A 23453-nucleotide genomic window follows, 5' to 3' on the forward strand; every position below is an offset into this window, starting at 1 on the left:
CTGGTTGTTTGTGGATGTGTATTTTGGATAACCCTCTGCTCTTTGACGCGATACTGATGACAGCAGACCAGCAAGCTCATCAAGCTGTCCTCGACTCTGCTTTCACCACTCTGTGATCAGTTGTGATAAGACAGATGGGTATAAAACAAACGTAGCAGTAAAAACCTGTTTAACCAAATTAATTAGTGATTAATCATCTTAAATAACTTTTTTTTGTTGTTGTGAACCACCTACATCTGTAATGAAGAAGAGAAGTGTCACATCAAAATAAAACTTTCATAAAAAAATTAAAGAGGTGTAGGCTCAGGTTTAGCTTGAAACAAGTTTTTTTAAACTCCATCTGTACATATTCACAAGATGTGTTCTTGTTTTTCTTTTCTCATTAGAAAAAAGTAATAATTGCTCTTCACACAGCCCTTCTATATACAACGTATACAATATGAATTCAACTTTTCTGTCGAATAAACACTTTTATCTTTGATAGTTTCAGTAAAATTTGTTAATACACAGTTCTTTTTAATAAATTTTGCAAAGTATATTATAAAGAAGAAAAAGAATGAATTTCAGTTACTGATTAAGTTACAGTCTGATTGATTACTCTTATTATTTCTCATTTCTGCATCCATATCGCTAGCTCCGTCTGTCTGCCATAAAAAGTCAAGTTTATTACTCAGCTCTACTGTACTGGATAAAGACATTTGTTAGTCAGCTAATAACCCAGACTATTAAAGCCAGACTAATTCCAATCACTGAGCCAACTGCCAGACTTACCTGAACTGCCAGACTTACTTATTTGAACCCCATACAGTAAAACAACAGGGGGACGCTTCCATTTTCAGACCTGAATAAATGTCTGCCAGCATTTGACAAAATTTACTGTGGGCCTAAACCCAAACAAATTCCCTGAAGACAAACAAACAGGCCTAATGGAACAATAGCATGAAGTAACGCAGAGCGCCTCCCCAGTATTTGGCTGAGCAAGCTCCACAGGCACCGCAGACCCACTGCAGTGCTGAGCAGGGCAAAATCTCCTACAACATTATGAGGAGAATAAACAAGCTAAATGTGGTATCACTTTCTGTTCTACTGCTCACCTCTTTGTACTTGAACAGCTGAGAGAGTAGAAGGGCTACTGCACCACATAAATTTTATCAAATGATTTCAAGACAATGAACAACTGGAAGAAGTCCAACAGATGATTTCTGCACCGCATCCAAATGGGAAAGACTTTGGCAACAAGCTGCTGCGTTACATCCACCCTCTTGTAAAGTGAACTGAAAGATGAGCTGTGGTAAATTCTTACTGCTCCTCAGAGCATAGTAGTGTGATTGAGTCTGGTTCTGGCCAGTCACATACTGAACTCAGTCCCAAAAAACAGTCAGCTTACAAAAATCAGCCGTAAAGCCGTGAAACACTGACGATTTCAATCTATGTGCCTGCGTGCTGCATAACTGCAAAGGATTTATTTTTTTTTCCAAATTAGAGTTTATGTATCTTAGACAGCAAGGTCAGAGATGATAAAATGAGAGCTTGAGAAATGAACTAAATCAAACATTCTTATAATATAATTGGCTTGTATACTGAATTCTGTTACCGTAAAACAGGCTCTGGGATGGGATTGTAACTCTGCTGCCAGTGGGTCTGTTCAGGCTAAAAACTTCTACAGATGTAGGTAAGAAGAATAAGGGGAGGCAGAATATAGGTCAAGCAGGTGGGGTGAATTGGGTTCAGATGTAAGCCGTCTGCTCACGTGAGGGCCGGAGGGGTCTGACACAGAGGAAGGACAGAGTGGGACACATCCGGTCGGAAGAAGGTTTCGAGTTTAACCCCAACACGTGATGACATGCTGCTGTGTTTGTGTAGGTAAATAGTAAATGTAGGTAGTGTTAGTATTTTCAACACAGTGTCAAGCAGTCTATGGAGTATTTGCTTGTGTATATTTGAGTACGTGACTCAGTATGTCAGTTTAAACACTGGTGATTTAATTTATAGAGAACATGCTGGAAGCAAAAAACCCAAATGATGCCAGTGGAGCAGAAAGAGTTGAGAGGTTGTGGGATGAAATCATGCGTAACACTCATTTCCTAAATTTCCTCTGACCACATGAAGTTATTCCCAGCATCTCAAAGGACCCAATTTTTAGGCAGGTACAGAAGCTATATAACACATGACTAGAATTACGGCCTCAGGGTTGTATGCCTCTGCCAACCAGTCGACTTGCTGTTTACGTCGGCGTCGATCCAGACTCGAGCTTTCAACCTTTGGATAAAAATATGTTTTATCACTTTACTTTATAAGACATTTGTGTACAATATTGTTATAATTAGCATATGATTTCTTGAGTTATGGATAAAAACTGGTTTGTGAGGTCAGAGCGACACCGACCTTGAGCCACCGAACCCCAATCAGTTCTTGTCTTACTGGAAATTTGTCCCAGATGTAATAAAATTTCCTCCAGCTGTACCTGACATCTCACATTAACTAGGATTGGATACATGAAAGGTCACAGTGTTCTTGGCCTTTGACCACCGACATTTTATCACCAGCACCAAGGCATAAAAATATTAATAGCTTTTTCTAGACTACTAAACCCTGTTACTACCAACTACAACTATTTTGATTTTTTTGTGGGGCTTTGGTCTTTCAGTTCATGATCAGACACTTTTATTGATTCAGGATATGCCAAATATCTGAAAACTACATTCAGCTGAGGGGAAAACGTAAACTAAGATGCAAGTGAGAGCTCAAACAATAACAAAATGCTTGCAGCCACCACAGAATATTAGATTTCATATCAATGTTTAGCTAGCTGGTTGAAACCAACTGTAATATGTGTCTTAGCAAGCTGTTGTAGCTGAATAAGGCACTTGCAAACATAACATTACTCGATTTCCTAAATTAACCACATTCCACTACAGTAATGCAAGTTGGATGTTGTGTAAATGCCTTAGCTTAACTTGCAGGAACTTAAAACTGACATTTAGATATTTGACCTATCAGTGACAAAACGTTTCCTATTCTTCCTGTTGATGGTGCCTGATTTTGCACATCTTATTAAAGGCTCAGTTTTTCCAATTTTGGCAGCATTTAAAAATGAGGTTGTTCTATCCCACGAAACAGCAGCTTTAAAATGTTTTTCTTTTTGCTTGCCAAGGGGACTGACAAAGAGGGACATTCACCTAATACAAATTCAATGGACAGCCATAATGTTTAATATTCTTTGTAGGTGGGACTTCATTGGGTGTGTCTCAGTGGCCTGAACCATCCCTTTGTTACCCTGGGGCCTTCAAATGATGCAATTAGGATTTCTTTTCCACTCACCTATTTTCCCTCTCCTTGTTTTCATAAACCATAATTACATTTAATCATTAGTTATTAATAATCTCTGGCTCTTTTCCACAGTGTGTATCTTATCTTGTCTCCCTCCCCTCATCCCCTAACCAGTGATAACAGATGCCTGCCCCTCCCCGAGGATCATTCCGCAAGAGGTTTATTCCTGTTAAAAGGGAGTTTTTCCTTCCCACTGTCACTAAGTGCTTGGCCAAAGGGTGTCATCTTTAGTTAACAATATAACATGCCTTGAGGTTACAGTTGTTGTGAACTGGTGCTATAAAAATAACAATGAACTGAACTAAATTGAATTACGACCATAACCTGCAGACTTAAGCTCTAAGTGTGCATGAATGAACATCCACGTCACCACAATGTCAATGTGTGTTTCAGTGAGTGAGTGCTTTTCAGATTGAAAAGATTTGCACTGAGGGGGCAGCGGGAGCAGTGGCTTTTCAAAAAGCTGCATGAGATTGGGTGGAAAACATGCACGTGTTCCCATGGGATCTCATTACAAACCAGGAGTTCAAGTTTCTATTGGTACAACAAGGGCATTCCGTGAGATCCCCTTCTCGCTCTTGTCTACATATGTGTGTCAGCAGTTCCCGCACGGCCCTCTCGAATTCCCTTTATCCTAGAGAAAAATTAACAAAGCATGACTTTATCTTCTTTTAAACGTCATTCTTGCACGATCACACTAACAAGGAAACGATTACACCTGTAATAACCAGCATATGCAGTATATTGATACATTCGCACAAATCCACACAGCTTGGTACAGACAAAATGGAAATATTTATCCAGACAACGGGCCATCATAAAGGTCTCCCTCCAGCACAACAATCCAGACAACACAATACGCACTGTTTCCAAGAAGAGCTTCCAACACTGCCGCTATGCCTGGGTTTTCACTCATAACAATCAAAACAGAATCTAAATTTAGGACTACTGAAAGTCTCCTTACTGTGGATCAGTATTAAAAACTGCTGTTGTTTTGTTTTGCACTTAAGATACATAAGAACTTTCTCTTAACATATCAATCTATCGATCTGTCTGGTTAAAGGCTGCTCTAACCCTCGGTTTCCAACTGATTTTTTCTACTCTTGGCTCTCATTGATGTCAGTGGCAGCCAATATCCCTAATATGGCCAACTTAAAATCATAGCCCAGTCAAATACTGTATATAAAACTTAGATTATTCCTATGGTGATTTTTCTTAACTACAGGTTTCCATTCCAGCTCGACACCACAGCCGCCCGTTCGGCTACAAAGTGCAGAGTACATAAATGAAGCTGGCTGCTCTTACCTTTGTTTATGGTGAAGCGTTTTGGATTGTGACACACAGATGAAAACTGTTGCACATACACGTTGCTTAATGCGCTGTCTTGCTAGTGTGTCACATATAAAATTTAAAGCCATTGCTACTACAGACACTTAAAATTTGAACAAAAGGCTCTTGTGTTTCAGGTGCACTTTGTGGAAACGGCGGGCCACTAAAGTTCCTGCTGTGTGGCTCTAAAAGCTGAACTGTGTGCTGTATTTGGGGGGGGGGGGTTAGGTCCTAGACAGTTTAAGAGGTAATGAAACACTTGACTAGAACACATCTATCTTTCCCACACAGCCCTTTTGAGCACTTCCTTCTGGAAACCAGGAAGTCAAGGTGCTTCAGCATTGTGGGATTATAACAGCCGTGTCATTAAAACCAGGAGATCTTAAAGTGGTAGCAAGAGATAGAAGCCAAGGAAGAGCGAATGAGATAAAAGTATGAAATGAAATATGGGCATGACTTATAGCATAAGGTAATACTTCTAGACTCATATCTTTGAGAGCTATAAATTTTCAAGACTAAGTTATAACATGCAAGCCCAGGTATATACAGTATAATTCAGCGTGTGATGGCCTTTTGGGTATGGAGATAAGTTATGCCCTGTTTACAAATGTGTTTTCCATCAAATATATATCCTCGCTTGCTCTGGAAGTTGAAACAAAAAAAAAAGAAAAAAAAAGTCTGTTTCTCCAAATTCCCATACATCAAAAACTAACGCTTCACTTCCAATTTGTTTCCACCGGCGCTTACAGATGGCAAATGTTTTGTCAACAGCAGCATGCAGGCTGAAATAGCACGGCCTTTAAGAAGTGCACGCAGAGAAAGTGTAGCTAAAAACAAAGCTTATGGCGAGGAATGTCAACAGTGAACCTTTCAAAGCAGGGAATAATTACTTCATGTTGACTGTAATTGGTTTGTCTTTAATCTGCCCTCTCTGTCTGTCGCTCCCATTTTTACAGTTACCAATTAAACACGGTTGTTGCTTTTGTTAGCGTTCTTACTATAAATTCTACAAATGGAAAAACCTTGTCATTTGTTCTTCCAACTCCTCTGCCTGTTTTGCTCATGGTAATTAGTACCATAGGGATCTTTTTTTAACCACAGTGAAGAAAAAAAAAGTCCTAGCTTACTGATGAAACTTATTTGACCTTTTTGCAAAAGCTGCTTTTATTTTGGGGCTGAAGAAGCACTAACAACGATGAGTTACTGTGCCAACTTTCAGTATTTTATTTGGCACTTTTTAAGACAGAATAGAAAGTTTTTTGTCAGAATGGCACAAAGGCACATATTAGGGTGGACCTAAACCACCATCTGATTTATTAGAATTTCGGACTTTACTATAAATCTGGTCTTCATGAAACCCATGCTTCTCAAAGTGTGGTAACATAATATACTGCAGTCTGTGAGTGCCACAAAGGAGGAATAAGCAATTACAGAAGAGGAAGAAGACAAATCTACTTTCAGCTGCTCCCTTATTCACAAGTGATAGCTCCACCTGTTTTATTTGGCAGATGTTTTGTGTCAAATTAAACACGCACAGCCCCAAAGGGATTTGTGTCTCTTCCTGACATCGAATCAGGGACCCTTTGCTTCCTAAGTAACAGTTTTTTATTACAGTCAATGTCATATGTCAAGCGCAGGCCTACAAAAGTTACAGTTACAAGTAAAACCCACCAGCTTCTAACCAGACAACACTAACTAATCTAAACGGTAAATGGACTCGTTCTTATGTAGCACTTTTCTACTCGAGTACTCAAAGTGCCTTAGACAACAGGCCTCATTCATCCATTCACAAGCACTTTTTCCTACACCTATGTGCTTTCTATCTAACATTCACGCTCCAATAAACACATCAGGAGCAACCTGGGGTTCAGCATCTTGCCCAAGGACACTTTGACGGCAAGGGATCAAACCACCAGCCTTCTGATTAGTAGACGACCCGCGCTACCTCCTGAGCCGCATCACTTTTGACAACTACATCTCTAATCAATGCATTCTCACTAACAACTAGTCACATACTGATGCTTGGTTGGGAACTCCTTCTTGTCATATATTAGTGATATGTATCATGTTAACTCTGTGATAGGTTTTGAAAAAAATGATATGGTTTAAAATACATTCTTTCGCATGTTAACCACGAGTTACAAGTCAAACTTCTTCAACCTGCAACAAGTCTGCTGCAGAGAAAGAACATTTGACAAACCCACGAGACCTTTGTGGTTTGAGAAACTACATTCTTAACTAAAGAAACATACACTATGAAACATTTGCTCTGATTTTCATTTCATTAACAAAAGATTTATGATTTCAAGAGCTGCTTTCGAAAGATAATAAATGAGCATGAAAGAAGCACGACCGAGCCTAATGAGGCCTTCATTGCCCTTTTGGCTCTCTTGTGTTTGCAGCTGATTTTAAGATTTACAGGAAGACCAGATGGCACGAGCACCTCTGAAACAGTGACCTCACACCCTTTCCTCTGATGGGGTGATAAGGGCATACAAGCTTTCCCCTGGGTCCAAAAAAAAAAAAAAAAAAAAAAATCGCAGGTCTCCAAGGAGTTAAGCCCAGGTCTGGAAGCCCTCCGAGCCAGGTGTGAGGGGCCGTGAAAGGGGCCAGACCCCAACCAGGCAGACACAGAAACCACTCATATCACTGAGGGAGCACTAACCCGCCACAGACACCTCCAGGGGTTTAAGAAGATGGAAAGAGAAAAAAAAACGAAGAAAAAGAGCAAAGTGAGATGGTGTAGATTGCTAAGAATGCTGCAGGAACAAGCATTTACAATGAAGGCAATGTTCCACAGAGCTAAGGCTGGAGACCTGTTGTTCTAAAATGCAAGCAGACTGGTGTGCACGTGTGACTGTGCCTTTTTCAACTACAAAAGACCCATAAGATTGATATTTATTCTTGAAAGAGAGCAAGATTGTTTTGTCGGGAGGTTTTTAATGCACACCAGACAGACCAGGGTTCAAGGCCACATTCCTCTCAACTTTTTCCTTTTTTTTCTTTTCTTTTTTTTTTCCTTTACTGGGCTCAACTTGAAAGACATTACAGCAAAAAGCATTAGAAGTGATCAGTGTTTGATACCAAAGCAATTACTGCTCTTGGTTTGCTATCTGCCTCTGTTCCCCTCTCTGTGTGTGCACGTGTGAAAATTTCAGGCAAATAATTCACTCCCCTCTTGGGAATCCTTATGACATAGCTCCTCTTGGAAGTCATCAGCAGTAAAGCCGCCAGATCTATATTCATTTCTGACCTGTACATCTGGGTTCCAGCACATGCTCGACTTGCATTCGCCAACACATGGCTCACGAGGGAGGGTGATCTACTACACTCCACATTTCCTCAGCTGGTCAGGAGAAATTAGGTCAAAAATTGAAATGGGTTAGAAGGGCTTCAGGGAGAGTGCTAGTTTGGTTTAGGTTCTCATGTTGATGTAAAGATACGGGGAAAGGGGCAGGACTCCAATCCGCAGAGATGAGGCGATAAACTAGCACACGAAGGAAAGGAAAGAGTCCCACATGCTTTGCCAAACATTAAAGAAAAAAAATGGATGTCACAATAAGGAGGAGTGAACAGATATGAGAAGTGGTCTCATCATTCACAGCTGTATGACACTAACATCTCTTGCATGTGGTAAACTCTGAAGTTTCCAAAAACCAGTTGTTATCCGCCCGTGTCATGTTTTGGCCATTTAACCCGTGTGATTTATCTGTCTGAATCAGAGACGGGGCCAAGTTCAGATGAAGCCTCCAGCATTTAAGATCAGCACGCCTGCAGAGGCGGTCTAGGCAGGGGTCATGTTCATGTTTATAACCTGCCGGGGGGGGCACCATCAGTACTTTGTCACTTTTTTTCTTTAGTAACAAAAAAAAAAAAAAAAAAAAATCAACATTGACCTGTTAGAAAATTAGAGAGGAAGCATTTGGGCTCATGCTGTAGCTTAGTTTGTAAACACAAGGGAGGTTACATCTGTTGGAAATGTGCAACCAAATTACAGGGGTCAGCTGCACTGTGACCTTTTATTAGGGAGGCTTAATGAAGAAACCACAGAAGAGATGACTGAGCTACACAATTGGTTTTTTGTTTTTGTTTTGTTTTTTTTCTAACCGCAATGACTCGATCCAAGCTAACAAGTTCATGTTTATTATGTGTTCTACATATAAAATCAAACATCTAATAAAGCACTGACGTCAAGAGTCCAACTTAATCAACAGAAGTGCAACCAATCTGAATAGGGAGCAGGGAAAATAAAAATGAGAGGGAGGAGAGGAAAATTAGTTTTATGATCTGCAATATCCTGCCAGAACTTTTATTAGACACTTAAGCGTGTGTGACCCACCTCCTCACAGCAGGCTGTTAAATGGTAGTGACCTTGGAGAGAGAGAGAGAGCTGTGGACCTCTAGTATCCCCAAAACATGCTGTCCCTGCCCCCTTTTAACCTCAACGCACATGATCTCTGACATCACCAACACGGGAGACATAAATTAAACAGCTGCTAAACTTGGCCTAGCATCCACATTATCTGTGGCACACATTTGAGTTTGTTTATACGGGTAAAATGTGTGAGTGTGAGAAGGTCATCATGCAGAATCATCAATTTACATAGTTTATATAAACACATGTGGCTGTAGATAGGTTTATGGAAAGAAAAGTGTTACTGGATTGATTAATAACATCCTTGTGTTGTAAAATTGAGGTCGGGGGGGGGGGGCTGTCAGCTTCACTGGTGCAAAGCTGTGCCGTTCTGCAGTGTACATACCCCTGAGGATGTAATTCTGGTAATTCTGGTCGGCTTCGGCTCCAACTTTTATCAAACACGTGAGTCCTTCGGCCACCACAAACTCATGCACAAGGTCTTTGTCATCCTGGCAACAGAGAAAAAGGAAAATATCCAAGATTGTAAACTCAAACATTTTATTTATTTTGTGCCCATTCATAACAGCAGTTGCCTCGAGAGGGCACTTCATATTGCAAGGTAAAAAAGCCAGAAAGAAATGAAACAATGAGAGCATCTTATATGAGCAAGCATTTGGTGACAGTGGGAAGGAAGAACTCTCTCTTAACAGGAATAAACCTCCAGCAGCCAGAGAGAGCCAACATTAGAAAAGAAAAGACAAAAACCCCCACAAACTATAGGAGAGAAAAGAAAATGTAGCAGCATATAAATGCATGGGACTCAGTGCACTATGGGAAATCACCCAGCAGCCTGAGCATTTAGCAGCATAACTAAAGAATTGTTCAGGTTCACCTGATCCAGCCCCAACTATGAGCCTCATCAAAAAGGAAAGTTTGAAACATAAACTTAAAAACCCGACTGTTGCTTCTATGGTCACTGAAGGATGGCTCCAAATGAAACTCAGATTTCATAGATGCCTTTGTGAAAATGGCCAAATTTATAGCAAAAACAACCATACTTACAGCCTTTTGCTGAAAACAGTTTTGGTCTCAAAAGCTAACACCCTTTCCTATCAACTGTATGGGGAGCCATTTTTAAATAACTCATTGTTTTAATTGCATTAACTTTAACAGTTAGGAATAATTAGAGGTACCTATACTGAGCAATGTGGGTACAAACACAGGCTCCACTGTATGGCTACTAGCTTTCTGCTAGACTTCATGTCTAACAAACTCAACATCTCTACCTCGTTTTTCATGTTGGTGCCTTTTGAAGTATTTTAAATGCAAATATCTGGCAGGTACCGTGGCGTTCTTGTGGGTAACTGTACTAACAACCTATCCAAACAATGTCTTCTTCAGTTTTGGTGAGTGAAACTCTAGCATTTTATTTGTATGTCAAACAGCACTAACTAACTAAACTCTGTGTCTGGGTGATACATACACATTTTTATATAAGTTTAAATAAAATGATGGATAAATAAAGTAAATGAAATGATGTGATTGAAGCACAATGAATGTCACGGTGGCTACATCCATTTTAATATACAGTTTATCTGTATTTTTTACTTTATACTATTATATTGATAGAGTTATTCTGGGCATTATATACTTAGCTATAAGGCTAATAAAGAGTAAGCTTAAGAAGCACACTAATGTGATAAAATCAGCTCAAGAATCTAGTGAGATAATTTATGCTGATCTTTAAAGGCACGATTTACCCAAGAAAATGTATTTTCTCTTTGGCCTGCAGCGCTTGGTTTAGTGCAGATAGTCACTACAGAAAGGTCCATCTTATCTTGATCATATTATAACTAAATGAATGCCACAAAAACAAGGGAGCTGGTGACTTAATGTGAGCAAATTATAGTAATTTCATCTGCGCACAGTGGGTAAAACCACTGGTTAATCCTCCTGCAAAAAAAAAGGAAGATTTACTAAACAGCACTTGTAATATTTGTTTTACTGCAGGCAAAAAAACTATTTCTTGTAAGAGAACAGCTACTGACACGCTTAATCATTCCAAATCATCAGCTGGTTAAAACTCAGCAGAAGTTTCTCAAATTCAGTAAAAAGTGGCTGCAGATGCAGTGAGAAGTGCAATCTGTTTGCAGCTTGTTCAAATGGATTCCTGTTGCTTCGGCCCCTCCACTTCATCCCACATTTTGTCCTTGATGACAAAACCACCTGCACCTCTCACACCTGTCGATGACTCCATAATTTAAGGCCAAGCATTAGGTTTTCCGCAGGATTTAACATTTTCTGATGCGCTCTACTGTTCAGATGGGATCGAGAGGAAAGCAGCAATAAACACAGTGGGGTGGTCAGGGCTACTTCTCCCCCAGGAGGAAGTCTAAGTGCTTCCAGAACATATTTACCATATATCTGTGATGGAGACTCCAGTCATTTGGCACAGCCTAAACATACAGGCGTGCACTAAAGAAACAGAATGACCAGCAGTTACTAAACTCATACATGTGTGTTACAGAACTGGAATGTAGGGAAGAAAGACATCGATCAGAGATATTTTACAAGAATTGTCACTGTTCTCTACAGCTGATAACTCACAGGGACACTCAGAGTGTAAAAAGTAAGGTATATTAATATATCCTGAGCATATATCAATGCCTGTTGCTCTCTTTTCCATTTAACTGTCAGTTATCCCTCCCCCTCTGCGACCGACTGCCCGCTAGCCCAGCCCAGAGTGTGAAGTATGACCAGACCTGAACACTCCACAGCTGCCACGAAGGCAGACTCTCAGCAGCACAACTCTGCCTCAAGAAAACAGTAATGTGTCCAAGTGCGAGCGTGAATGTGTGCACTGACTTCTTGTATGTTAATGCGTTTAAATTGACCAAAGAATTCACAAGATTTTGAAAAAATGATTATGAGAAACACGAAGCACTGTGGGGGTTGAATGAGGTGCAGTTTTAAGATGCTCTTACTAGAGATCAGCTAGAATGAATAAATAATTACCTGAAAAATCTGCTTGAGGGAAAAGAGGGCTCTCCGCAGCTCCCGTCCCGTTGAGTTGTAGAGTTTTTCTGTATGGAAAGAAATCAGGGGTGAGTGGAAAAAAAATCAGCTGACAGTCACACATGTGGTATGTAATGTTACTAGACTTGCAGGATGATTCTGACTTTGCTTTAAAGTAATGTGTTTTAACTGCATCAAACTTGACGTTTCCATGGACTGAAAATGTAGAGAAAACCCCTTCATCGTGCACTCATTGGAAGCAATTATCCCCAGTGGTTAAATATGAAAGCTATCCAAAAAGAGAAATAGTGAGAGCAAAACAGTAGGAGCAACTCAGAGAACATCTGCAGTGAGTTAGAGAACAGAGGATGTTTCCTGCTAACATCATACAAAGTCATGCTGGAAATAGCCACCGCAAAGGCTAAGAAACAATACATGCTTTAATCAGTTATGGAAACTCTACAGAGCAGTAAAGGAGAGTTGTGACTGACAGCAATAAAAGCATACATTTCCTGCAACTGCTATTGGCCATCCTTCTCCCTGCATGCAGTTTGCAAAGCTTGCCAGCGAGTGGCACCGTTGAGCGCAGATTTAAACGCTCAATCATCACTGCTGTGTGAACTCGCTCTGACTCAGCAAAACCTGCCTGCTACTGCTGCAGATACAGCAACACAGTCCAATGCAGAGCTACTCTCTGTTGGCATCTTATAGCTGTATACACAGTTTCACTTGAAGGGATAGGTGTAAAAACATTACTATGTACAAAAAAAGAAAAAGGCATCATCAATAAGGCTCACTCTCGCACACAACCACACCACAAAAACATGACCAGCAATACTTAGAACACACAAACAGGAGAAACAACATATTGCTCTGAACACACCCTGCACACACAAACTCTGAGAGAGCTGCCATTAAATGAACTGTGAGAAACACACACTGACGAGCATATACACATGGGATACAGAGCAAGAGGCTCCTATTCATTATTGTTGCTTGCCTCCTCAGCTGTAGAGCAAATCCCTTCAGCTGACAGAGAAAGAAAGAGAGCAAGAGGAAGGAGTGGGTTTGTTTTCTGCCAGTTCTGTGGACAAACAAAGGCTGCTTCTAGACCTTCTAGAGAATAGACCAGACAGAGTGAGCACTCGCGGTCTGGTGCCTTTTCGATGTCACACAGCATTTTCACAGCATACATAAAACCTCACACGCAGCAAGAGCTAGCACAGGGAGGTCCACTAGGACAACAAACATCTGAGGAAGGAAAAAATTCAGCCAGAACAACACTGTAGTTATTAACACAAATAAATACCTTACAGTTTAATATATCGCCATGCTTACATCTGTCTTAATATTGTTTAATATAAACTTGGCTCTAAATTGCATTCCTAGGTTAAAACCTGCTGCCATGTTCCAGGACGTGTCATCGCAAGAAAAGGTTGTCCACAGTAACCCTACACACTTTTAATAACGTGATCCACTCGCTCTACAGACAGACAAGTAACTGGAGATGCAGACTTCCTGGGACAGGGCCACATGCGGTTGAGAGGCTCACGTTTGACGACGTTGTTGAAATCATACATCTCACTATTCAGTTCTAGCAGAGTTCATTATCTTTAAAGGATGTCTTATTTGCACAGTAATTCGTGACTTTCGTGGTATTCAGTATGACCAGACCCGGGCCTTAAATGCTTTGCACATTCGGTGCCGTACATGACTCAAATGCCTGATAAGCGTTGGCCTTCTACGGAAGAGTCCTAGCAAGTCACTGGCAACAACATCCAGAAGGAATAAATCTCTACAAGTCCAGAGGTATTAAGAAGGGAAGCTGTGTGATGTTGGTAATTTATGTCTTTAAAAATAACAGGAAGGAAGTGAGACTGGGCCTTTTCACTTTACCCCCCCCCCCCCCCCCGAACAGTGTGTGACTCCAGCCTTAGCGAATCACCATTGCCAAGTCTCCGCTTTGTCTTCTCAAAGCTGACACATTTTTGTAATTGGATCGGTTTTATTTTGTTTTATACGCTCCTTTTAATCACTGTCATTATCGTGGTTAAGCACATTGTAATTCTATTGATAAAAGGAAAAGAAATGTAAATTTTAATAGCACAACACTAATAATGGTATAAATTGCATTGAGTTTTATGGCTCTAAAACAAATAAAGATAAAATAATGCCACGTATTCTGAGTCTTTGTATTATGACTACTACCGTGACTGTGCCATTATATCTGCACTGATTGAATATCATGTAAAAACGTGCCAAAGCATATTAACAACTCTTTCTCCCCTCGAGGTCAAGGTAGGGTCGTACCTTATGCCCGGCAGGAAGATGACTAAGAGTTCAGATTAGCGATCTCTAAACAGACAAACTCTCTGATCACTGGGGTGGAAAAACAGAGCGAGATAACTCTGAGTTACTCATCACACCTTCAACATACAAATCAAGCCTGATTTGTGGTTCTACTTAACCTCAAGCCCTGAATCAGTGTGCCCTTTTTCTTCCAAAAGTCTTTACTGCACTTCCACGTTAATCAGTCAACAGAGTGCTATAACAGTGATGCATCAGCACATGGGTTTCCACTGAGTTTGACTAAATCCCAGTAGCATGGCGTGTGTCGGTGTCTGTCTGTGCGTGCGTGTATGTCTGTCAGCAGCGGTAAGACTGAGAAAATTCTTCCACGTACAGCTCTACTGCAGCTTTGCACAAAGGGCTTGTGCTTCTCTACTTAACCATGTAGTTTGTACAGCATTAAATTTGTCATAAAGTTATTCCTGTGCAACATTAAATGAAGCCCAACTGCAGGAACAGACAGTTCCTTCCCTGTCCCCGTCTACGGTCCACACACCGATGCACCTCTCAGAGGCCCATCTCTAATGAGAAATAACTCAGTGGAGATTAGTTCCATACCATTTGGCACAGATATGCACCCAAACGTATGGGCCCTCTGCGCTTCTTTATTTAGGAAAGAACTTTTGGAGTGGGACCTCGTTTATTTACAAGAAATGTTTGTGAGTCATGTTCACATGAAACCCTGAAACCACCTGACTATTCAAACTCGACAGTTTACTACATTGGCCATGGATTTGTATTGTGGGCTTTCGCAAACCAAATGTTATATGAACAAAGGAAGACATGAGGGATAGCACATAGTTTGCTCACATAAAAACTTTCTGGGCATCGTTCAGTTTTGACTGAAGTTCAGCTGCAGATAGAAGCAAAGCAGCTCTCTGCAGTCTAACCTTACGATTACTTTAATGTACATTTTTTTTAATGTCGTGTCGAGTCATGTTGCTCATTACTCTTCACACCCTAAAACAAGACGCCCTCAACGTTAAAACAATGGGTCTGAGGGTGCATCTGAGGTCTGGTTGCTCATCTTTCCTGTCATCTTCAACTTCACCTTAGGCTTTTACTGACAAGCCAACCGAAGACTCCAGAATGACTCAATGCAGTGAAAGTGTTTCTTTGATGGTTCTTGCTGATGCACCAGAGAAAGCAGCTGTTTTCCTCTCTTAAACGGCAACACACCGTTGCATTTTTCTCAGTTCAAATAGCTACAGGGATGTAATGCATTCATAATTATAACAATCATAAAAGTAAGAGCAGGATTTTCATAATTGTCAGGAATGTGCTCAGAGCGGAAGAGTTAAGAAAAAAAAACTGCTGTGGTGGGCTGATACATTCAGACAGGCCAGGACTTCAGGGATGGTCACGCTGCTGCCGAGAAAATAACTTTAAAAAGTAAATCTGTCCTTTGCTGCTTAAATACCTTATGATTCAATGTGTCATTGCCAGCAAATTCCAGCTTCACGTTTCAGGTTTGTATGAGTCACTTTTTTATTGAAATCTCCATCTCAACCTTACCCTAAAACCCACCACCCACTGTGGTCCAGCTAACAAATGAAACGATAAATAGTGAAACTAATTTGCCAACAAAGTCATTAACCTTGCAAACACTGTTCACATGCCTTTACTTCCAGAACGCACTGTAAAATGAAAAGGATGACTACTGCTGCTTATGCATTGCGCAGCAGGCGGAACGCATAAACCACATCCAAAGCACAGCCAGGAAACCCACAAAGACCCCACTGGGCAGGACAACCCCGCATACACTGGTGTAAATTAAACTCTGTTTGCTTTTTGGAGTGGATGTGTCAGAGTGGATGTTGAAGAAAAAGATCCTTAACATATTGTACTGCCATGTAAATAAATCTTTTTCCTTTTATACATGTTGCACAATTGCATCAGAAGCTTTCATGTGGGATGCAGAGATGGGAGAAGGTTGAGAAGCATGAAGTATGGTGTGAGGCCTCAGACAATTTTCCAGCAGGCTGGGGGGCAGACAAAACTCTTGTGTTTATATGTTAAATGCTTTGAATTTTACTCTGGACTATCTAGACATCTGACCTCATCACTGTCTGTCAGACTAACAATGACTGGATGAGTATTTTTAGCTAAAAGCAAATCACCATGCAAGGTCTTTAGTCTTTCATCGCCCACTTAACCATTCCATCTGTGTGTGCTGTGCTGCTAATTAGCAAGTTTATACAAGTTAAAAACAAAAACATGGAGTTTGAGTGACGACGTAAGAAAAGTTAAGATGTTATACAATACTCGAACATGTGACCTGGTTAGAGCGCCAAGTTTACCGAAAGTCCTCATAACATCAAAAAAAAAAAGAAAGAGATAGAAAGGAAAAATGTTTTTTTCATATGTTGTTACTCCTGTTAACATGGTGGAGACTTTTCCCATTTCCCTACCTGGAGTAAACTTAAAGAGACTTATATTTATTATTGGACTCTACTTCTTTTAAATAGCACAGTTTAAAAAAAAAAATCTTTTTTTTTTTTTGGGGCCTTGGTGCTGCCCTTTAATTTACTCTCTATTTGAACAAAGTTGTTTTAGCTCCCCTGGTTTTAAGGTCACTCTCACTTTAAATAAACTTTCTTCTGATTGGCTATCTTGGCAAAACACAAGGATTAAACAGCAGGTGTGTGGGGCTTCTGCATTAGAGTCAGAGTTCTGGGACTAAGATTACCAAATTAGGTACTTGGGTTGTTATCATAGTGGAATTTCAATCTCAATAGCAATACCCAGGAAAATACTCAAGACTTGATATCATTTTCAAAACCACAGGAGTGAAAATTAGAAAGTGTATTTAATTTTTAAAATGAAGACTAGTGCAATACTAGTATGTGCAAATTGGCAGCATATTTTCTAACTTACCTCCTCAAATATAGTTGGTAATCTAGGCAGCTACTATTTTTGTCTTGTTGCTTTTAGCCTTTTCTCTGCTTCAATCTGAGATGTTATTAAGAGAAACATTACACTTTTTATTGTTAAATTGACACAGTCTATTAATGCTACAGATGGTCGATACTGGTAACATTGGCTGCCTAGCTCCCACGTTAACATTAGCCTATTGGTTTTTTAATAGCCGTTAGCCGTTGTGTAAATGCTAACTTAACAAATGGCTAATGTGGTTATTAGGCAATTGGTAATAGTTAAATGGCTAACATGGTTAATATGTGCCTGTTTACTTCACTGTTACTGAACCAGGAGCTTTACCAACCTCCCAAATTTCTTCGTAAAGACCAAGTTCACTAAATTTAAATGCTGTTCATGTGTTCAGCTGCTGGTGAGGGCAGAGGCTGCTTTCCTGTCTGTCTGCACTTCTGCCGTGTCAAGGTGTGAGAAAGAGGAGGCTAAGGCAAGCACTGTTGATATTTATGCTGTACCAAAGTAATTGTTAGTACCAATTAGAATCTGCGTATTGAATTTTTTGACCTCCTGTCGGCTTGATGTCAGTGAGAGCAAAGATTAGGAAAAAAACTGTCCTAAACATAACCGGCAGTCTGAAGTTTTTGCCTCACAAGGTTTACTTGTATATCACCTTAACTCTTTGTTTGAAACTTTGTCCATATCTAACATCAGATCATCAAATGACCACTGTTATAGTATATTACAGTATAGTCGCAGAAGCAGCAATGTAGTAGCAGTGTTTCTAAGCAGCAAACACTGTGTGTAAAGCATTGCCAGGTTAAATAGAAGGACAGCAAAAATTGACATCTGTTAGTGTAGCAACAGTGTGCAATTCAAGCTGTCTGCCATGTGGTGCACGAGCTGCTTTGATCACTTATTACACTTCAGGCACTTCCCACAATATTTACTTAAAAAAAAAAAAAAAAGCATCAGTTCTCGTGATCCTGGTTAAATCAACCAACTAATAACCTACAAACTACATGAATCAAGATGTACCATAGCTTCACAACATTAAAGTTCACTTAGCGCCTCAAAGTTCTGTTCAGGTCAAAGCTAGACCTTCAGTCACAAGCCACTGCCTGCCCACGTCTGAATTTAGCCCTGTCCCAGGGAGCCAGGAGCTGTTCCACTGGTCAGTAAAGGCCACAGACTCTGCAAGAGGTGAAAGCTGAGGTCAGACAAACTGTAGCCATCTGGGAGAGCACAGTCTCACATGAGCCAGAATTGCCACATCACTAGCTACCATGTCTAAGGATGAAGGAAACCCTCTTTCATTTTCCTCTTTTGGTATTTTCATGAGAAACTTTTGAGTTTACAGTATCCATAATGGCCCTCTGCAGTCACGAAACATAACAGAACAACAACATCAACACTGCTTCCTTTTCATTTTTTCCCCTTCCTTTTCTCCTTTCTCACTCGGTAACGGAAACCTTGTATTCCAAAATTTATGAAGAGAAAACACAAGTAATTAAGGTGGAAGACCTCCCAACACGTGCAATGGATTGCAACATTTTGTGGACTGGGGTTTCTCTCTACTGTTTTTATCCCCTACTCTCTGAGGGAAAACATAAGGTGAATGATGGTTCAATAAAAGCAGATTATAGCACTCAGGTGGAAATCATTAAGCAGGAATGCAGGTATAAATAAGATCAATTCCAACATGTTTGGATTTTAAGTGCAGGATCAAGACAATTTTACGGAAAATATCTGTATATGTGTGGGAGTGTGTGGGCACTAAAGTGCACTACACATGTTGCGCACATGTGGGAATATGCGCACACTCACCCAGGCAGTTTACAAAGTGCACAGAGGAATAAAGACATTAATTAATTTGTTCCTGTTGCCTGGAGTTTATTCAAATGCTTTGGAAGTTGTGATAGAAGACATATGGAGTTGATGGTTTAGATTAGAGGAAACTGACTCAGGGCCACACAGACTGGAGAAGACTCTGTCACTGGCAGCAAGCCGTACATGGACCTACGGGGCGTGAAAGTCTCAGAGCAAAGGCAAACTGCTGAGGCCTGGAACAAGATCAAAATCATCAAAATAACTAGTAAATATGGGCTTAATCTACTGGGGAAAAAAGAGCTGACATACAGTGCAAGACCAAAAGTCAAATGTGCGTCTCTGCGCCTGGTTTGCTGTCATTAATACAGATCACTGCTACATGAACGACGTTCAGCAGAGATCTTACGAGGTCGGTAATAAATTATGTCTGGAGTCCCAGCACAAAAGTCCCAGCACATGTTCTTTGAAGAATTTTAATGACAGTGTTAGAAACATGCAAATAAACCATGCTAATTTATTTTGATGTGATTTCCTCCACAGATGTTGCACCTACCTGGACTTCCTCTACACACTGCGCAGAATGAACATTATCTACATTCTCATGGGAGCGGTAAGGGGATCGGGTTTCTGGTCTGCAACACTATCCTGGCAGAGGCATTTGATACCAAGGCATACCACAGCCAAGTTCCAATAAACACAAAAGTCGGCTCAGAGCTCAACAGCGCTCATTGTCCCACGATGGAAGCGGAGATACTGAATTGTTGTGTTTATTGATGTGTTTACATAAGGCTTGGAACGGAGTTAATGCTTTTGTCAGTTGCGATAATTCTTCCAAAAGGTAGCAGTAGCATTTGTCTTTTAGCTTACTGTTTAGATTCATACAGCCGTTCATTATTCTTTAGACGCTCCTCTGCAGACCTCTTACAGGGCGCTGTGGGCTACTTATCTCTGGTTAAGTCTCTTCAATAAACTGCATGCTAATTATCCATCAAGATACTATCTGACACTGTCAAAAAGAAACAGAAGTGGAAAGTGATGGTGGAATCTGCAGAATTCCAGACAAGGAGATAGACATGACAGCAAGGCCAGTGTGAGGACAGACAAATCTTTCATTAGTGCCCGCCTGCTTAATGAGTCATTCCTTAGCTACCAGGTGGGGTGACCCTCACAACATAAATACCCCTCCCCCCCCCTTTTCTTCCCTCCACTTTTTGTGTAGTCCACCCTTTCACCTGCTCAGCAGGGTTTCCCCCATACTCACCAGCACTGACACAGATAGGTAGTGGAGCGAGGAGAGAAGTTAAAGAACGCATCCATTCAACATACCAGACAAAAGCCTGACACAGATATAAACGAGGGGATCAACATTTTAAGTCCATCTGGTGTAGGTGGACCGTGCTGCAAGGCCAGCTGCAGCAAGGTTCAACCAAGTTACTGCAAACCTGTGGTAACTGCTGGGGTGCAGCATTATTATTTTTGCATCTATATGCTTCTCTAATAAACTGTGTATATAAAATTGGAAGGAGTTTGAGTCTAGGCTATTCCCCATGTGTTGCTTGGCAGCTGCTTCAGGCAAACAGTTTTTCTTACTGCAGTAAAAATGTGCATATAGATGCAAGGCCAGATGTCTAAAGAGAAAAGTTTAAAATCTCACTTCATATATTCCAATTCTGTCACATGTGCGCAGATGCTATAGTTCTGGGTTTTTTTAAAAAAAAAATCTTTTTATCCATAAAAGACAGATCCACAAAGCCAAGTGCTTTACTCAATTCAGACTTTATGATCCTTAAAATCAAAAAATGCTGTATTTTATGTACTGCAATAGAAGGAGAAGTTAAAAGTTTTTCTTCCTTTCTAAAGTTGAATTGGAAAATAGCCAATTATCAGCAATACCCTCGGTGACTCCCCCCTAGCCAACTTTACCTCCCTTCCTCTCTCAGCCCTCTCGGCCTCTCTGCCCCCGACTTTCTCTGCTCCCTCCTATTCTTAACAACCTGACATGTGGGGAAAAACACCAGTGCAAACTGTGTCCAATAAACACAGTTGTGCTGAGACCACATCTATTTCAGACTCTGCTCTAGGAATAGGAAGTGAACACATGAGTCACAGTACACCATCTCATTTTCATACTGGCCACCCTGTGACCGACTACGCTTAATGGAAAGGAGATGTCGAAGCACCTGATTTCTACACAGACTGGATCCTCTGCTGCCTGCTGCTGTCCTCTGTAGCACCTGTGAGGGAGAGTTTGAAATAAGGATACACTCTTTCATAGCCCTTAATGCCTCCACATAATTACTACCACCAGCCAACAAGTTGTTCAAATGTTTTGCGCTGGTTATCGCAAAGAGAATGTATCTTCTCTCCTTTTAATCACAAACATCACTACTTAGCTACTGAACAAAATAGCCCTGACTGAAAACAGCAGGGCTCAGCTTAATGAGAAAAACTGTACAGTAAATGAAGCAAAGCACCAGTAAAGACACTCCCATCAAGCCAGAAACACCAAGCTCCAAATACTACTCATTTATTGGCTGCGTGAAGTCTTTGATCCCGATACAACAATCAGACTGGCAAATAAAATCATCAAACGAGCTACAGTGTAGTGCACGAGTTTGCTCTTAGGCTGTGTGTAATCTTTCCCTTTTGGATTTACCCCTTGAAGTCTCCAGAGTAAAAGAATCTCTAAAGGATTTGTAATGAGGAAAGAACTTTATCAAAAATCCTGTCCAGCTTGTTGGTCGACATAAAACGAGGCACCACTGATGTTCTGCAGCGATCACAAATAGCTACCATGACTATGTCGGGCATTTCATGAGCGCCCCGTCGTGTCAGATTGTTGCATCTTGGCAGCGGCTTTGTGATGCTGACCTGGGTGTAAAGCGTGATCTGACTGCTGACAGGTGCTGAAGCTTTGGAAAAGGGTGAAGTAAGCACTATTATTGACAACCAAAGTGTAAAGATACAGTGGGCAATGAAAGCCATTCTCTGATTAAAGAGGCATGATAGCCATGCATGAGGCAGACTGACAATGAAAAGCTTTAAATATAAGATGCATAACAGAGTCAAATCTAAATACTTTAACAGACAGCAAATGCAATGAAACCTAACACGAGGCACTTTCATCCTGAGGAGGTAATTATCTGTTTTGTCAAGAAAGTGTTTTGTTTGGACTAATACCGCTTTATTCCCAAGTGTCACTGAAATGAATATAATCCATGCTTGGCACAGGCAATCAAAGGACTCAAAGACCTGTTTTGTCCTCTGGGGCCAACCTGTTTGCCCAACTGGAACAAATTCACCATAAACATGACTGACTGCTTTCTCGTCAAAATCCTACTTAACAATGCCAAATGACTAATGTGTTCACTTTTCAATTCCTCATGGATCATATCAGAAATGTTCCACTCATGTTAGCAGCTGGCAGATAAGGATCAAATATTTGCTTGGCAAGCCAAATAGGTATGGTCGATGACCTGCCTATTGGCATGGTAAATGTTTTTCCCTGGTTTTTGTTTTTCGTGTGGGCCTCGATTGAACGTCTTTCTGCCGGCTGTCTTCTACACATTTTCTGTACATGAGCCCGTGTCATGACATGTGAACGGTGTAGCAAAGCAATGCAGCTGCTTGGCTTTTTTTAAAACACCAATGCAAACAGAGGCACATTTCAGTTACCAAATCCCAGTTTCTCTTTGTTGCACCGCGCTACGAAGAAAAATCTCAGATATTCAAGCATGTCATCCTCCCGGTCACCTCACCGAGGAGGGTCAAGTGTCATTTTTCTCCAAGTGTCACTGGGCCTCACAGTACCCCTGACATGTTTGGACTAGTTTGAATAAATACAGTGATACAGCACTCTGGATCACTGTACCACAGTGGGCTTGTCTCCCAGTGAGAAAGTAACTACAGCCCAAATGAATCATACTTTGACACACTCAAACACACACAAGAAATTCATGCAGCCAAACTTGTATATCAGTTTTTCCAATATTGCCACTTTTACAGATAGGAAAAAGAAAGTTTTCACTGGATTCTATGCAGTCCTGTGAAAAAAATTAAGTGCAGCTCTTACTGCTTCCATAGAAATTATGAAGGTAATTAGCAACCAGGTTCTGCACTTAATAATTAGTTAACCATAAGCAAGAGTGAGTACCTCTTTAAAAGAAGTTTGGGCAGTTCGCTGGTCTGGAGCATTCAGGTGTGTGTTAACATAATGCGACAATCTTCCCAGGAGTGGACATCCTGGCAAACGTCCCACAAGCTCAGACTAAGCAATGCTCAGAGAAACTGCAAATCACTCAGGAGCTACATCTCAGACTCTCCAGGCCTCAGTTAGTATGTTAAATATCAAAGTTCATTACAGAAAAAAGAC

At 40.7% G+C, this 23453-nt stretch overlaps 1 protein-coding gene across 5 annotated transcripts in view; it reads right to left on the bottom strand.

Moving 5' to 3' along the window:
* The window catches only part of fhod3b (formin homology 2 domain containing 3b), a 92098-nt gene that overhangs the window by 28619 nt on the left and 40026 nt on the right, over window positions 1-23453 (bottom strand). For all 5 annotated transcript variants that reach the window (XM_063485816.1, XM_063485815.1, XM_063485814.1 and 2 more), the window contains exons 4-5: window positions 12032-12099; window positions 9420-9525 (exon numbers count right to left, since the gene is read on the bottom strand). In XM_063485816.1, the coding sequence (XP_063341886.1) occupies window positions 9420-9525; window positions 12032-12099 (174 nt within the window). The remainder of the gene's footprint in view (window positions 1-9419; window positions 9526-12031; window positions 12100-23453) is intronic.

The sequence above is a fragment of the Pelmatolapia mariae genome, linkage group LG10_11 (genome assembly GCF_036321145.2).
Source record: "Pelmatolapia mariae isolate MD_Pm_ZW linkage group LG10_11, Pm_UMD_F_2, whole genome shotgun sequence".
NCBI classification, from domain to species: domain Eukaryota; kingdom Metazoa; phylum Chordata; class Actinopteri; order Cichliformes; family Cichlidae; genus Pelmatolapia; species Pelmatolapia mariae.